Source organism: Aspergillus japonicus, assembly GCF_003184785.1.
Source record: "Aspergillus japonicus CBS 114.51 unplaced genomic scaffold BO86scaffold_1, whole genome shotgun sequence".
Lineage (NCBI taxonomy): Eukaryota > Fungi > Ascomycota > Eurotiomycetes > Eurotiales > Aspergillaceae > Aspergillus > Aspergillus japonicus.
This window is the reverse complement of record NW_020291638.1, coordinates 134,335-150,820: the sequence shown is the minus strand read 5'-3', so window position 1 is coordinate 150,820 and position 16,486 is coordinate 134,335. Positions and strand designations below refer to the sequence as shown.

General features: G+C 53.7%; 8 protein-coding genes and 1 non-coding gene across 9 annotated transcripts; 7 read left to right on the top strand and 2 right to left on the bottom strand.

The window, feature by feature from the left end:
• Nucleotides 1–227: 227 nt before the first annotated feature.
• BO86DRAFT_284386 (MDR family MFS transporter) lies at nt 228–1,966 on the bottom strand (the record flags this gene model as incomplete). Its single annotated transcript, XM_025667346.1, has 4 exons — nt 228–848; nt 929–1,352; nt 1,414–1,793; nt 1,862–1,966. Coding segments are annotated over 4 exons (1,530 nt in total), but the record flags the coding sequence as incomplete, so codon positions are not given.
• Nucleotides 1,967–3,038: 1,072 nt separating this feature from the next.
• On the top strand, nt 3,039–3,950 carry BO86DRAFT_394087 (uncharacterized protein; the record flags this gene model as incomplete). The annotated part of the gene is made up of 2 exons (XM_025673164.1): nt 3,039–3,099; nt 3,226–3,950. The coding sequence occupies 2 exons, from the start codon at nt 3,039–3,041 to the stop codon at nt 3,948–3,950; spliced, it is 786 nt and encodes a 261-aa protein (XP_025533177.1).
• A 279-nt stretch (nt 3,951–4,229) lies between these two features.
• BO86DRAFT_384456 (B3/B4 domain-containing protein) lies at nt 4,230–5,069 on the top strand. Its single transcript, XM_025670887.1, has one exon. It carries the CDS (start codon nt 4,266–4,268, stop codon nt 5,001–5,003), a length of 738 nt encoding a protein of 245 aa, XP_025533176.1. The 5' UTR covers nt 4,230–4,265; the 3' UTR covers nt 5,004–5,069.
• A 1,132-nt stretch (nt 5,070–6,201) lies between these two features.
• BO86DRAFT_350967 (MBL fold metallo-hydrolase) lies at nt 6,202–7,537 on the top strand. Its single transcript, XM_025669404.1, has 2 exons — nt 6,202–6,651; nt 6,716–7,537. The coding sequence occupies exons 1-2, from the start codon at nt 6,308–6,310 to the stop codon at nt 7,470–7,472; spliced, it is 1,101 nt and encodes a 366-aa protein (XP_025533175.1). The 5' UTR covers nt 6,202–6,307; the 3' UTR covers nt 7,473–7,537.
• A 798-nt stretch (nt 7,538–8,335) lies between these two features.
• BO86DRAFT_444327 (putative monooxygenase) lies at nt 8,336–10,629 on the top strand (the record flags this gene model as incomplete). Its single annotated transcript, XM_025676372.1, has 6 exons — nt 8,336–8,610; nt 8,669–9,317; nt 9,373–9,508; nt 9,563–9,709; nt 9,763–10,115; nt 10,595–10,629. Exons 1-6 carry the CDS (start codon nt 8,551–8,553, stop codon nt 10,627–10,629), a joined length of 1,380 nt encoding a protein of 459 aa, XP_025533174.1. The 5' UTR covers nt 8,336–8,550.
• Nucleotides 10,630–10,659: 30 nt separating this feature from the next.
• Nucleotides 10,660–10,731, top strand: BO86DRAFT_t7. The gene has a single exon. It is a non-coding gene; the product is annotated as a tRNA-Ala (tRNA).
• Nucleotides 10,732–11,487: 756 nt separating this feature from the next.
• On the top strand, nt 11,488–13,407 carry BO86DRAFT_327524 (pepsin-like aspartic protease). Its single transcript, XM_025668614.1, has 3 exons — nt 11,488–11,753; nt 11,827–12,148; nt 12,234–13,407. The coding sequence occupies exons 1-3, from the start codon at nt 11,577–11,579 to the stop codon at nt 13,229–13,231; spliced, it is 1,497 nt and encodes a 498-aa protein (XP_025533173.1). The 5' UTR covers nt 11,488–11,576; the 3' UTR covers nt 13,232–13,407.
• Nucleotides 13,408–13,481: 74 nt separating this feature from the next.
• BO86DRAFT_374331 (uncharacterized protein) lies at nt 13,482–14,850 on the bottom strand (the record flags this gene model as incomplete). The annotated part of the gene is made up of 2 exons (XM_025670423.1): nt 13,482–14,575; nt 14,829–14,850. 2 exons carry the CDS (start codon nt 14,848–14,850, stop codon nt 13,482–13,484), a joined length of 1,116 nt encoding a protein of 371 aa, XP_025533172.1.
• A 401-nt stretch (nt 14,851–15,251) lies between these two features.
• BO86DRAFT_374330 (uncharacterized protein) lies at nt 15,252–15,677 on the top strand (the record flags this gene model as incomplete). Its single annotated transcript, XM_025670422.1, has 2 exons — nt 15,252–15,316; nt 15,380–15,677. The coding sequence occupies 2 exons, from the start codon at nt 15,252–15,254 to the stop codon at nt 15,675–15,677; spliced, it is 363 nt and encodes a 120-aa protein (XP_025533171.1).
• Nucleotides 15,678–16,486: the final 809 nt, after the last annotated feature.

The window sequence follows — 16,486 nt, the reverse complement described above, 5'->3', positions numbered from 1 at the left end:
TGCTGGCCAAAAGCGTTCTTATTATTATCCGACCATTATGCTGTCAACAAGGTGCCTTTTTACCGGTTGATTGACGCATGCTGCATTTGATTCCCATACTACAGATTGCATCAAATGCAGCTTCCTTCTGCTCGAGCAAGTGTCTACTGGGAACATCGCAGGTGGTAGATGTAGTTGATCTATAGAAAGGTATGGTTCGTACATGTTGTCCGACGCTTCTTGCCGATCGGCCGCCACTCAACAGCCCCCGCCCCCAGCACCGAAGCCACCGCCAACCCAACAGCAACAAAGAACGTCCGCACCACCGCATCATGATACACACTCAGCAACATCACCAACGTATCTCCAGAGGCAATCGCCCGCAACCCAGCCGGCCCTGCTCCCAAAACCGCCTGCACATCCAGCTCCGCCGGCAACTCCGCGTGCAGCAGCCCCGCAACAAGCTGATTCTGAAAGACATTCTGGCCGACGAAGACGAACACCGCGCCGCCCAGCACCTGCACGAAGGCCATCAGCGCGGTGGCGGTGGGGATATCCGCCGTCGGGAGGGTGGTCTGGACCACGAACACGGGCAGCTGGATGCCCAGCCCTGCCGCCAGCCCGAAGAAGACCTGGTAGCCAGCCCACGCGGCGGCGGCGGAGTCCGGGTGCAGGATGGTCAGCAGCCCCGCGCTGATGCAAGTTAGGCCGGCGCTGAGAAGCATCACGGGGCCGTAGTAGTATCGCACGGCGGTGACGAGGAGGCCGGAGCCCATGGCCAGCAAGGCGTTGGAGAGGGTCAGTGGGAGGTTCATCACGCCGGATTCGGTGGCTGAGGCGCCTTTCACGGACTGGAACCAGATTGGGAGCTGAGATGCGGTGATTTGAGGTTAGCCAGGGGGGGGGGGTCTTCAAGGTGGCGTGATTGAGGTTCTTTGTGGGTGCTCACGTAGTAAACGAAGATGAAGATCGCGCTGTTCAGGCAGAAGCCGAAAAGGGCCGAGCCCCAGATATTGCGCCCGCGCAGGAGTCGAGGGGGAAGCATTGCTTTCTCGCCGGCGTACACTTGGAGGCCGATGAAGCACAGGAGGAGAATGCCGAAGACGGTGAATAGACTGATGATGCGGCCGTTTGCCCACGGGTACGTTGTGCCTCCCCATTGGAGGGCTAGTAGCAGGCAGATGATGGCTGGCAGGAAAGTGAGAATCCCTAGCGGGTCCATTCGCCGCATCTTCTCTTGCCAGGGTGCTTTCATGATTGGTTCGGTGCTTTGGAGGGCGAACAGGATTGCTAGTGCGGTGACTGCACCTAAGGGGAGATTGATGTAGAAACACCATCGCCACGTGATATTGTCGGTGAATGCTCCCCCGAGACTGGTCGCAAGGTGGCTGAGTCATTAAGGATTCATGTAGTCAGAGAGGATTGCCTACTTACGGTGGCGCGATGACACTACCAATCCCATAAATACCCATGATCAACCCAGAAAAGATCGGGCGACGGTGCCGTGGAATACATTGAGAGATAATGATCAGCGACCCGGAGAAAAGGCCACCCCCTCCGAGTCCGGATATAGCGCGCCCAATAATGAGACAGGTCGAAGACGGGGCAACGCCGGAGACGAGGGATCCAAGTTCGAACAGAAATAGCGCGGTCAGATACACCCATTTGATGGGGAAAAATGTGTAGATCCGGCCGTAGACAAGGGTAACGGCGCTGGTGGGGAGGAGATAGGCACTCGCGTACCAGCCAGCGTCAGCGAAGGAATCGAAATGCTCGGTGATTCTTGGAATTGTGGTCGCGACTATGGTGTTGTCCTAATGGCATGAATTTCTGTTAGATTGGGTGTCTTTTAAACGTGTTGGGCGATCGCGCGTTGACGGACCAGTGAAATACACAAAACACAGCAACATAGCCCGGCCATAATGGCCACCAGCTTGTAGCCGGTGAGGAGCGTGTTTTCGAGTTCTTCGGCTTGTTGGTTTGCCTCACTGTCTGTATCGTTTCTTGTATCAAGAGGAATCTCCTCCGCTTCGGGGCTCTTCGAGCGCGCCATCATGACCGTTGCCTTTGTGGCTGGAAATAATAAAATCTATTGAAAGAAGATTGTAGATAGGAAGATTTATAAATGCTTAAGATGCAAAGCTGTCACCCCAGAGATTGCGGAATGTTGTGCCAAACGTGCGGGGGCGAAAGGAGTCATCCCTTGTAGGGCACTAGGATCTCAACGTCGGGCCAGAAATCCGAGTAGCCCTCATGATTGCGGGACCTTCTCATCCTTCGACGTAGGTACTACGCCTCGGAGGCTACAATCGGTAGATCTTGATTCTTCCAGACCTTGGAAATAAGATCGCGTCCCTTAAAAGTTCGATATTTCTCAGTCAGGACGACAAGAATCGCTACCGCCCCTCAACATGTCAAGCATTGGCCCGAGGAATGTGGGAAGATAGAGGCCGCATTCGAGTCTCGAGATCTTCGTCGAGGTGTCGATAGGCTTGCATTCAAAAGATAGTCAACGCTTATTGCCTGACCCATCAGAAGGCTTAGTATCTTGGGGGCGAATCACTTGCGGGTATGGCTACAGATAACCTGTCATCCATGTTCAGCATAGAATTCAATGATAGTGTTGACTACAGTAGCCGACCAGCCTGGAGTTGTGGCATGGTATATGTAAATTGTACTCGAGAATGGTCATGGCCGATTCGCTTTCTGCGAGTAAACGAAGCTCTCGCTTTAGTAGAGGGGTGAGCATTATGTACAATCGGAATTTGTGAGGGTATCAACGGCTGGTTCACCTCGGTATGTACCGAGAGGCATAGTCACGGTTTATTATTGTTATGTTGCTGTATGAAGTTGCCACTCAGATTTGCCAGGATAAACGTACAGGACCAAGCTAAATTAATCCTAGGGCTCATTGGAGGATTGTTTCTGGGAGCTTTTCACAAGCCGAAGATAGCGGGCTGCGCCAAGAACCTGGAAGATGCTATCCAACGCTAAATTGGTTAGCTTCTCTTAGCTTCTCTTAGCTCGATTCTAACAAAGCCAGATAGAGTCTGACAGACATGGCAATCTGGAGCTCGATTCTGCTGCTCACTCTGACCTCGGAGATCTTCCGAGTAACTGGTAAATCTATTTAATCTAGACCTTATCATTTGCATCACTGTTGATTTATTCCACAAACGACGTTGGCTGACTCCTTGAGTTGTATGGGAAACCATTTAGCATTTGAAGTCACTTACCCTCATAAAGACGACATCGTCAGCATCTACGACGGCCTCACCACAACATGGACCTACAACTCAACGGACCCCATCAAGGAACCAATGGAGATTGCTTTTTTCCAAATCTCACACTTAGAAGAAGGGATAGACTACACTGTAGACGGTAAGAACATCACCGCAGGCATCTATACGCTGCAAAGATCATTCACGATGGCCGACGGATGGTACCTTCGTTATACCTTCGGGGACGAAATGTATCTATCGGGAAGATTTCAGCTGACACTAGGTCAGCCATCGAATGCTAGTGCGAGTTCGACGAGTCCGACCGTCGGTGGGGTCACCATCACGAAGAGTACACTCAACATGATCTCCACGAGTACAGGTGACGGCTCGACAATGCAGACTACAGCTGCCTCTTCCAGTGCAGGATCGGTTCCATCCAACACGGCGGGTCCGACCACCGATCCGGGTGTCAGTGACGGTCTAAGTACAGGGTCGAAAGCAGGGATCGGGGTGGGCTGCGCTGCTGCTGTGATTATCGGCGTGGCAGGGTTGTACTTGCTCTATAGGGCTAGGAAGAAGAGGGGGGAAAGTGCCGATGAGACACCAGTCAGTACGTGGGTTGCTGAAACCTCGGAGCTGGATGGGGGCAGCGGAGCACGGAGGCAGTATGAATTGGAAGGAAGTCAAGGGGTGGTGAAGGCGCATGAGCTTCCAGCGCAGGCTGAAATTTCACATGAGCTGCCAGGATGATTGGACCCGGGAAGTAAAGGCCGGCAATGTTTTGTCCGATGACGTCCGAGATCGGCTACCGCGAAGATCTTACCCGGGCCCGATGCACGGGAGGGCAATCGGGGGCCTTCCCGAAAGAGAAGTTAAGGGTAGTGGGGCCCACCCAAGATTCTTCCCCCAATCTTGGCATTTCGCCACCATTTTCTTCTATACATTTTATGGATACGGCGATGTATTCTCAGTACTTATAGGGCATCAAAGCTCCCGTCGCACTTCAATCTTCTCTGTATCCGAGTCCACATACTTTCAGGACTTTCAACCTTCACAATCCTCACAATGAGCACCACACAAGCCACACAAGCCGCCCAAACCCTCCTCAAAGCCGCACGCGTCGACCCGGCCATCTTCCAGCTCCGGCCTGACTATCGTGCCCTCCTGATGGTGGTGGAGAACATCCCCCAGGGTCCCAGCGACCAAATCAGCGAAAACCTCCTCCAGCAGGCCGAGACACATGTCAAAGAACTATTAGCTAACAAGCCCGTAACCGAGCTTCCGCACATCTCCGCCTGGCGCGAAACCTACAAGGCCTTCGGCGCCAAACCCCAGAAGACCCGCAACAGCCTGGAAGCGCTTACCCGGCGTGTCGAGGCGGGTCTGCCCCGGGTTAACCGTCTGACGGATATCTATAACGCCATCTCGATCAAGCACCAGCTGCCCTTTGGAGGCGAGGATCTCGACAAGTACGACGGGGCACCATTCCTCATCCGTGCGACGGGCACGGAACCATTCCAGACCTTCTCCGGTGGAGAGCCGCAGACGGAGCTGGCGGCGCCGGGGGAGCCGATCTGGTGCGACAGCACGGGGATCACCTGTCGGCGGTGGAATTGGCGGCAGGGCCCGCGGACGGCGTTGACGGATGAGACGACCCGGGTGTTGTTCATCATTGATGCCTTGGGGCAGGTGGTCTCGGATGTAGCGTTGGAAAGCGCAGCCGATGAGTTGGCGGAGACGTTGAAGGGGCTTTCGCCGGAGGTGCAGGTGGCTCGTCGGGTTATTAGTGCATCATCGGACTGAGCTTGGGCTGAAGATTTGCGTGTTTGAGTTTGGAGCTGTTTCAACATAGAAGAGCGAAGCATAGTGGTGTTCCAGAAAAAAGAGCACGATGTATAGACTGTATATAGAAAACATTCAAACAGAAAAATATGAGGTACCCAAACATGGTTTGCAAAAAAGCCTCACTACTCGGATTGGTGGGAAGGCTGGAACAAAAATGAATCCGCTATCCAGAACACTTCAATTGAGAGGAAGATTTAGTGACATGTTAGATGACACGGTGCAATGTCACAATGATACCTCTATCCTCTCATCAAAATTTCGAATATCTTATGTTCGTCAAGTCTATCACATGGCGTCTTGTTATTAGGATGCAGTGCAGAAAAGCAGCATGAACTCTCAAGACATCTAAGTATGTACAAATGGGCCGTTTCAAGTACATTTCCATCGTACAGTATAAAGCAGCACAGTGTCTATAACAATCTTATTCTATCGTCTGAATGCAGTCCGTACAAGATTTAAGAAGTACCTTGCCGTTCAACTTCTTTGCAGAATGGGATGGAAGAAAGGTGAGATCAATTCTTCCGTTGATCGATAAGTGTTTTGTTAGAGAATAAAAATACCAACACTGATAATTCAGAGTCGCTGTCGGTGGTACACGTTATTAACTATGAGAGAGACTGGGAAGCACGGCTAAGCGGCAGGTGCACGGACGCGAACTGTGCACTCCCATGGTCACAAGCTATGTATCACGAGTCAAGGCTTCGCCACACTCTGATTCTTTGCGGGGGAGCATTGCAACCGTGCTGATATGACTGTGTCAGATGCCGATAAGCTCCGATCAAGCAGTCGTGGCGCCGTCTGCAGAGCTTACTCTTCCGGTAGTTGATCTATTTCTGGCCGCTATCGCGGCTCTTCGGTGGAGATCTGACTCACCGGCCCCTTAGCTGGTCCACAATCCGGTGATCGGGTGACAAAAACAGCGATTGATTTGTACTTCCTCGTATTATTGGTCTTCTTTCGCTCACCCGCGCGCCCTTCACCCCATAGATCGATGAACACTAGGCATCACGAGAATAAAGAAGACACCTAAGTACTACCGGCGGTATCTTCCGTGTCCCGACATGTTCCGGTGCTGACCGTTCCTCATAGCTTCCTTGTTTAGACCATTGACAAGCAATGGGTAAGTACCTCAGGAAGTATACCCTGGGGATAGATGGGCCGAATGGCCGCGAAAAGTATAAGATGGATCATACATCCTGCTACTATATCATGCAGAACAACAAAAGAAACTCACACAAATCACTCCACCATCCAGTCACAATATGCCCCAAATCGACCTAAACATCCCCGCCTCCGGTAACACCGTGGAAGTGAGCATCATCGACACAACCGCCAGAATCCATGGTCCTCCCGGAATCTTTGTCGCACCAGAAGTTGGCGGCTTCAAGGACCTCAACACCGGCGCGTATGCATTCCTGGTCGAGAATAAGTCCCAAAACAAGCGGGTTCTTTTCGACTTGGGCATCCGCAAGGACTGGGAGAACCTGGCCAAGCCTTTATACGAACGCCTGAAGAACATGTTCAACATCACCATCGAGAAAGACGTGGCCGAGATCCTGACCGACCATGGAATCGCATTGGACACCGTCGATGCGATAATTTGGAGGTAAACCCGGACCCAAAACCACACAGAAGGAAGCAACTGCTGACCGTAAGCACAAACCGAAAAGCCATACGCATTTTGACCACGTCGGCGATGCCTCCACCTTCCCGTCCTCAACCTCGCTGGTAGTCGGACCAGGTGTATCCGCTGCCTCGCTGCCGGCCTATCCTTCCAACCCGGCGAGTGAACTGCTGGAGTCGGATGTCGTCGGGCGCGCCCTGGAGGAAATCCCCGCGGAGCAGTTCACCCTCAAGATCGGGGGGTTCCGAGCCCACGACTATTTCGGGGACGGCTCGTTCTACCTCCTCAATGTACCAGGCCACGCGATCGGGCATGTATGCGGTTTAGCGCGCACTACCAGCAGCAACGGCAATGACAGCGAAGCAACCAGCCCAGACACATTCATCCTCATGGGCGCAGACACAATCCACCACGCGGGCCAGCTCCGTCCCTCGGAACATGTCCCTTTGCCCGACCAGATCACACCAAGCCCCTACACCGGCGTCGCGATGCCCTGTCCCGGCGAGATCTTCGCGGCAATCCACCCATCCCCCGAGAAGTACCAGACCTCTGCATTCTACCATGTCCACATCTTCCCCAACGGAAGAAGCGTAGCGGCGGATCCGGAGGAAGCGGAGCGAAGCGTGGGCTCATTGACCGCATTCGATGGCGCGAGCAATGTCTTTGTGGTGTGCGCGCACGACACGAGCTTGGAGGGAGTGGTGGAGACCTTCCCTGCGATTGCCAATGGGTGGAAGGCGGCCGGGTGGAAGGAGACGGCTAGATGGCGGTTTTTGCGGGATTGGAAGGTTGAACGCGAGTGAGATGCAGATTTTGGAGGGCTGTAGGTTTGTTGTAATATACTGTACAATACTGTAGCTTAGCGTAGCGATTGATAACCCCGCTCAAATTATATTGATATCATCACCCTTTTCCGAGGCGCTGTAGTATCTGATGAGAAGACATTCTCGTGACAGGTGTACCAGTCCAGTTGTAATTATCCAATGGAATGCTATAGGTAGGATACACGGCCCTCGGGCGCTGGACGGGCGAGTCTAGCGTCAGATCCAAGAAGGGTATATGGTAGGCGTTTTTCATGGAAAGTGGAAAGTCGCTCGGCTTTGGTCGGTCACAGATGGGTTTACAACGGTTCTCGATGGTCATGCGTTCTCTGGAATGTGTTGCCCCCCCTGCTCCATGAGCATGCTTAGCAGGTGATGTCCAATACCTTGGCGAGGTAGTCACATACAGGAAGAGAGTTCAAGGCATAATTTGCAGTCATGGGCCAATGAACTGTTCCACCAGGATCAGTATCTCTAATGTAGTCAGCATAAGAGTTCGAAGTCTAGTCATGTTTCGTTCATGAATGCAGATAACAAGCTCTGGATCGGACGACTTTGTTCACCGCATTGGGCCCTTAATGTAAGATGACACGCATACTGTGCTTATATAGCACGAAGTATCTGCAAGACTCTGACAAGCTGACCAATCTCAAAAGCAAACGGACAAAAAGATGGTTACAGATTCTCCGCCAGTTCAGCAAGGTACGATGGCCCTTGCGGCCAAGAATACCCCGTGCAGATTGCCAAGTCACAGCCGCCTCGGACCTAACAGGCCACCGCATAAGTGCTAGGCTCTTCCAGCACTCTCCAAGTGAAAGACAATGTTGTTGAGTTGAGTGCTTTTCCGGTCGAGTAAATCTGATGTCATGCGGTAGAGACCATGTATAAGGGACGACGCGGGCCGTAACTGCCTCCGCCGCACCTTTTCGTTCGGCAATCTGTCTCCAGAGTCGGTAGACTAGTTTCCAATCCAGTCCAATGGCACTTCTATGAAATTGATGAGTCCAACTGTATCCAGACATTTTGTCCACAACAATACATCCTCTCGTTCGAAACCACCATGGCCGCCTCATATCATATCAAGCAGCAAGAAACACGAGCGTCCTCGTGCAAATTAGACGTATGTCTTGCCCACGCTCCTCAACCACCATATGACACTAAATCCACGACAAACCCAGATCATCATCGCCGGCGCCGGCATAGCGGGCCTAGGCGCAGCCATCAGCAGCCTGCTCGCCGGCCACAACGTGCACATCCTCGAGGCCACCTCCGAGATCAAACATGTCGGCGCCGGCATCCAGGTGCTGCCCAACGGCTCGCGAGTCCTGAAACACTGGGGCCTGGAGGAGCGTCTCAGCAAGCACTGGGCTGTAGCGAATGCCTACCGTGTCTTTGGCTGGAAGGGGAACCTGATCACGAGCATGAATGTGGAAGAAACAGCAAGCGCGTACCCGAACACGTGGTTCCGGGCCTTCTACCGACCCTATCTACAGCGGACGTTGCTGGAACGGATTGCCGAGCTGGGCGGGAAGATTACTTGCAATGCGAAGATTGTGGATGTCGCGTTCGATGGGGCTGAGGGGGGGACGGCCACGATCATCACAGAAGATGGTCGACGGTGGACGGCGGACCTGTTCATCGGGGCGGATGGCATTTTTGGGAGATTGGCCAACCAGGTCCTAGAGCATCCGACGCCACCGACCAAGACGGGGGATCTGGCCTACCGCGTGATGCTGGCGTCGCCAGATATCGTGAAGGATCCCGAGTTGGCGGAGTTTGTTACGCACCCGAATATGAATTTTTGGTATGGGCCGGAGAAGCACGTGGGTAAGTTGTTCTGGATGACTAGGAAATATGCGATGATGACTAACTGCGTGAGTAGTGGCCTATCCTCTGAGCAAGGAGCTCTTCAATATCGTCCTTCTTACTCCCGATGATATCCCGGAGGATTCGAAGGCGAGTACCGTGGCGGGGAATGTGGAGGAGATGCGCTCGCTATTTAGAGACTGGGATCCTCGGTACGTCGGATCAACTGCTGTTATTCAAGACCGCATTGGCTGAAGGTGGGGTAGGATTGCGAAGCTGCTCAGATTGTGCAAATCAGTCCATAAGTGGCGACTATGTACCCGGTTCAACACCGGAGGCTGGTCACATCCATCCGGAGCTGGCGTGATGATTGGGGATAGCGTCCACGCAACCCTCCCTTATCTTGCAGCAGGGTAAGTACTACAAAATCTGTTTCCGGAAGATCGTGTTAAAACATACCATACAGTGCAGGCATGGCACTCGAAGATGGTGCAGTCCTCGGTGAATGTCTCTCGCGTCTCCCAAATGGTGCACACACCACCAAGTCATCCCGCGAGTATCTCCTCGCCAAGCGACATGCCCTTGCGGTGTTTGAGAGGTGTCGCAAACGGCGAACATTGATGGTTGTTACCCGATCGAACGAGCAAAAAGACCTCGAGCACCTGCCCGATGGTCCGGAGCAAGAGTTGCGTGACAGAGAGATGCAGATGGTTCCGACACCGCCAGGGGAAGCATTGGTATGGCGAGATCCGGCCATTGCACCTGAACTATTTGGCTGGGATCATGTAGTAGAGGTGAGATCTCGATGCTGGTCATGGGGTACGGAATATGGATTGACGTTTGATACTTAGGTTAATATGCATTGGGGTGTCGCTTCCATTCCCCATGCTGCGACGGTGGGTGTTAGGGATTCGCGACTGTGAGGGTGGAGGAAATTAGATCTGAATCACGCGTTGTTGAGGTCCTCAGGGGCGTAGATCACTGCATTTTACGTGGAGTAGATTTCTTTCTTAGCCCTTCCCCCCCGGGCCTTCCTGCGCGCGGTCTGATTGGGTTTACTTTGCTTGCATTTAGAGTCTGTACCAGGTTTACTACGGTAGCGGCAATACTAAAGGATTTATTTTTATACGAAAACATTCGATACGCAAACACAAACCTGGATGACCGGATTGTTGGGTATACGAAACCCTTTACAGCCAAGACATATACCCGACACCTACAGTGGGATCTTACGCCTTGCACAATAAATACCTAGCTATCAATGCTATAATGGAGTAGCAAGGAATACCAAAATGTAGGTGTGAGTGAGAGTGTGCGTAGGATAAGAACCTGAGGCCAACTTAGCGACAATCTTCCATCAATAGGGGCTGTGGTTTAGTGGTATAATATTCCCTTAGCATGGGAGAGGTCCGGGGTTCGATTCCCCGCAGCTCCAACTTTTTTGCCCTTCTCTTGTCCTCTCGAAATTTGGGCCCTGGCCCCTGACCCTGATATTGCCTGATCGGGGAATCCCGGGCCTGCCCGCCGGGCTAATCTCCGACCCCCAATTGGGAAATCTCGGTCCTCCGATGGCTGATTTGTATTTTTACCAAGGTGATCATCATGATATTGATTGCAGAGCTTTGCTCCCTGTACCCCAGATCAGCGGCCACGGTCCCAACGAGATCTGACAAGCATTTGTTCTTCGAGCCACGTCCCGAACATAGGGTTCATCTCAGCGATCGGGCCCCCCTAACCTCAGCCATCACGAGCTCACAGGACGTGAATTCATCCATTGACTCAGCCCCACAGACATCGAACTACTGAGTATTAGACCAAACAGATTCTCCCATGCTTCCAGGTCCCCTGACGCTAACAGCGGCGTGCTCCACACCCACACAGCCAGCAGACCACATAACGTGGGTGCCGGAGATGAAAGATTCACGCTAAGCCGGCTTACCCTCCTTCGCTTGTAGCTCGGGCCTAAGAAGATGACCAGTGATTTGCTGACCCTTCCTCGGACCTTGCACGCTTTCGGCCCAAGCAGTCTAAGCACACTGACAAGCCTGGATTGGCACTGGCTTGGAGCCTCGAAGTGGCTCTAAGCCCGTTGACTATTGAATCGCCGGTTATCCGGAACCCTGACGAGGGAACCTAATCAAAGTGGGATGACAGTCATAAAGGCTGCCCGCTCCCACCTGCATAAGTGGAGATTTCTGTTCTCCTTTCTTGTGTTTCTCACCTCGTTGGGACTCCTCTCAGTCTGAAACCTCCTTTGCTCGGTTGTTGCGCCCAGTCAACATGCGTGGTGCTTACCTCCTTCCGGTCCTCGGGCTAGCCGCCGCCCCCTATGTGGATGCGCTTCAGCTGCACCGCCGTGATGTGCCTGCTACCGTTCATATCACCCTTGAGCGCAAACCGGTCACCCAGCCAAGCCGGAAGAGGGACTCTACGGTTGATGTGACGGTTGATAATCATGTATGCTCGCCCAGCCGCACTTTCAGTGAAGTAGACACAAGGATTGTGCAGACGACTGACAAGCCACATGTAGAGCGACTCTTACTATTCCCTCAACTTGACTATCGGGACGCCCCCACAGAAGGTGGTCCTGTCTCTGGACACCGGTAGCAGCGACACCTGGGTGAATACCGCAGACTCGGACGAGTGTTCGGCCAAGGGCAACCCCTGCAAGCCTTACGGGACATACGACTCTGGCGCCTCGTCGAGTTACAAGAAACTCTCCACCTTTATGAACGACACCTACGGAGACGGGACGAATTCTTATGGTAACTACGCGACCGACAATGTCACGATTGGGGGGACTACAATCAAGTCAATGCAGTTTGCTGTCGCGGAGAAGTCAGACAGCCCCCGTAAGTCTACCGCCGTTGTTCGCACGCAAGCGCAAAACCCCCCCAAAGAGTAGTTCATACTGACACGATCGTTCTCCACTGATAGAGGGTATTGCTGGCGTCGGATATGCGCGCGCGACTTACCAAGAAGAGTACGACGGTAAAGTGTACTCCAATTTGCCCCAGGCGCTTGTCGACAGTGGCGCCATCAAGTCGCCCGCCTACAGCGTGTGGCTCGACGACGAGGACGCGACGACGGGCTCTATTCTCTTCGGCGGCGTGAACAAAGCCAAGTACCTTGGCGAGCTGCAAACTTTGCCGATTGTGCCTCGCGACGGCCAGTACGTGTCCCTGGCCATCGCCCTGACCGAAGTGTCCGTGGAGAAGAGTGGCTCTAGCTCCAAAAAGTACACCACCAGCCTGCCCCTGTCCTGTAGCCTCGACACCGGCACGAGCATGACCGCGCTTCCGGAGGACCTCGTCAACGAGATCTACAAGGAGCTCGATGCGGGCTACTCCACCAAGAGCCAAGCCGCTTACATCGCCTGCAGCGCCATGGAGAAGGATTACAACGTGACGTTCGGTTTCTCTGGCGCCACCGTCACCGTCCCCGTCAGCCAATTGGTGCTGCCCTATACCGAGCCCGACTTCGATCAGGGGGACTGTATCTTCGGAATTGTGCCCAGTCAGGCTGGCATGAATCTGCTGGGCGACACCTTTCTCCGCAGCGCGTACGTGGTCTACGACCTGGCCAACAATGAGATCTCGGTGGCCAACACCAACTTCTCGCCCGGCAAGGATGACATCCTGGAGATTGGGACAGGTACCAACGCCGTGCCGGGAGCCACCCTGATGCCGTCGGCTGTTTCGTCGGCGACGGGCAACGGGGTGGAGCCCACCGGAACGGGTGCTGTGTCCGAGCCCACGATTATGGTCTCTGGCACCGTGACTCTCACCCAGGGTGGCAGTCAGCCTACCGCCACCGGCACTGCAGCCTCCGTTGAGAGCACTTCGTCCGAGGCTGGGGCAGCCGCTCTCCCTACCAGCAACTCGGGCCGACTTTTGTCGGGTCTGGCGGGTGTTGGCTTGCTTCTTGCCCTTTAAGCTGTCATGTCTGCATGCATTGACACATTGCCTTGAACCACGTTTACTTTCAAGTGCCTAATACCACCCGTGTGCACTATCACATATTTTCTGTCATATAAAGCTACGAACACCCCTCACCACATCTATTCTCAGCAGTATGATCTACATATCTTAATGAAAACCTTAATACCCCTCCAAGCCTCAATCCCTTCGTCACAAACCTCGGCATTAACAAAACCTACCCAACAACCCCCTTTCCCTCTAGACCTCACGAACCACCCCCAGTAGCGTACTCCAACGCCCACCGCAACACCCCCTTCCACCTCACCGGCAAAGCACCATAAATCCCCCTAACCTCCCGCTCCGGAATGCCCTTCAACCACCACACCTCCTCCGCTCCCTTCGCCAACGCAAACAGATACCCCAGAATGACTAACGCGCGGGGCCTGCGGTCCGCCACGAGCCCGACAAACGGGGCGGGAGTCATCGGCCCAAACGAGGAGAAGCGCTTCCGCAGATCAAAGCCCGCCTCCCCATGGTCTACGACCGCGACGTACATCCCCTCCAGGTATTTGACGCATTCGTCGTAGACGGCGCGGATCTCCGGCGTCTCGCCTTCTTCGTCAGGGGTGCAGTCTAGAAGGAAATGGAGAGGTCGGATTGTGCTGCCAGTGGATATACCGCCATTGGCGTTGTTGCGCATGTTGCTAGTAGATGTGGGGGTAGCGGTGGTGGCGATCGCGACGCGGGAGGTGATAGCAGCCGTCGCAGCGCCCCCATGCACGAGCGGCTTGGCCATCAGCAACGGCGCGATCCGTGCCTTGGCTCCAACGAGACCATGGTACGCCCGGCCGATCATCAGCCGGATGCCCCGGGACATGTACAGCCATAATAGCGGGGGCTGGTAGGTGGTGCTTGTGCTAGTAGTCCCACTTGCGCCTCCTCGGAGCGTCAGCGCGTACAGGCAGATTAGGATCGTGTTCATGCACAGCGCTTCGGAGACCACCGTGCCCGGACGGTTGACTCGGGCTGTCTCCGTGCGGTGGTGCTTTAGGGCCCGGTCGATGTGGAGGTGGTGCGCGGCGCGGAGACGATCTGCGTCGGCATTGGTGGTGGCAGACAGTAAGGCGGCGCGGTGGGTGGCCGCGACGGCGAGGATGGTGTGCAGGAGCGGCGGGTACTCGAAGGCCATTTCGGGGACGGCGAGCTGCCACATGGCCAGGACGGGGGGCAGCTGCGCGTGTCCCATCGTGTGGGCGGTGGCGGTGACGTAGTGGTGTATCAGTTGGAGGTCGGTGGGGTTGAGATTGGCTCTTTCGGGGGAGGGAAGGCTTGGTCTAAGGGGGGCTGGTCGGGATGATGCTGGTGGGGTGGGTAGCGAGCGTCTTTGCTGTCTGGAGGGCTCATAGCTGTGAATGATGGTTTGGAGGTCGGGGTATTCGCAGACCACGAAGTGGCGGATACAGGCGCTACATTCTGGTTGCTTTTCGTCGCACTGCGGATGGTGCCTGGTCAGCTTCTAAGGGAGTGATTGGGGTGGGCTAGGTGGGTCACAGGGCAGTATATACCTTGACCTTACGTCTCTTGCAGTTACGACAGCCCCGGACAGACTTACGGTGATTAAGCCTTGGAGGCATAGTGGGGGGATGAGATTGAATGATGACTCTGGGCAAGACGGATTCGGGTTGATGCTGCAGAAAGGGAAAGAATTGGTGCACACGGGTCAGGGTTTGCTTGGCTGAGATTATCGCTCTGGTCTAGTCAGTCTAACTAGCGCACGGATTGTTCTGATGCTTAACCTCAAACTCATTGTCGTCTGTTATTGTGGCGCAGTTGACACGGGTTCGGTTTGTTCGTCACTTAGGGTTAGCGTGGCCTAGAGTGGGCTGCCCTGCGGTCAACAAGACTTAGTGCACAGAGGTGATCGGCACAAGCAAGGCAGTATAAAGCTCCAATGGCTCCCTAGCAATTTGAAGATGAGGTAAATCATTCCTACTCTCTCTCTACTACTTCAGCTGTCTCTGCTGCCAATCTCAAAATGGGTCTTATCAAGACTGGAATCCAGCTCGCCGGAGCTTACGGTCTCCTCAAAGTCTCCTCCAAGTACGTGCCATATATTTAGCTAGCTCTGCCTCCAGAAGACTGTGACATACTAACTGATCCCAGAGCGGCGAACGATTATCAAGAAAAGAAGCAAAAAACTCAAGACCATCAGTGCCAATGCCATCATCATCATCATCCCGACCACCACACCCAACAGTACCGACAACCACATTATGCATATGACTCACGCATGAACTACAACCCTGGCTCTGGTCCATACCACCAATATCCTCACCAAACATCCTACAACTCCACCCCTTACCCTCCGCATCAGACTATGCCAACGGCACAATATGAAGGGTCGATACCGCCGACCGCGCAGCACTCTCAGACACAATCCCAGCCCGCAGAACTACCATGATCGCCAGCGGAGGATCCACTATGGCTTATGTTTCGACTATCGAATTGGCCGACGCGGCACTTTTGGCCCCCACGCGAAGGATCGGCTTCACGGGGCGCTTGTTGCGTTGGCTCCACTGGAAAGTGGGCCGGGACGCGGGTGGCCGGCATGAAGCCCTTCAACCCTGACCGATTTTCACCCCGGCCGTCGACAAGCCTCGACATGGTTTCCCATTCGGACCAGGACCTCAATGGCACTGTACTAGCCAGAGATCAATATCGCTATTGGCTATGACTAACGAATAAGCTCGATGCTTATCATTTGTGTCTTTTTTATATTATGCATATACCCCTGTTTGATCTGTACTCGGAGCAAATTGCATAGAAGGGGGCGTTGAAATCTTGCTTGCCAACTGCTCTGCCTGCTCAAATTCATCCACAAGTTAGAAGAATAAGATATTCATCTTGATTTGTCCCAAGAAACACAAACATTGAATGCTCCACAACATAACTAGTCCTTTGCTCGCCTGGGGGATTCTGCCATTCACATTGCAGCATCTTGTTTGTGACCGGCCAGCCTTCCACATATTCATTGAGCCATTAAGTTGATCACTGTGAAAGGCGGTGTAGTGCTATCTTTCTGTACAGTTGTCTCATAGGCCGGGCCTGTGTCTTTTCTTCTTGTTTTCTTCTTACCCACTTACACACTCTCTCTTAGAAAATAACCTGCCTAGCCCGGTAACTAAACAATCCCGAGCTCTAGTGTTTGGTGTCCTGCTTAGAGGGGGTGGATCAAAGTTTATTCGACAGTAAAAGAATTTACTCCTTTGG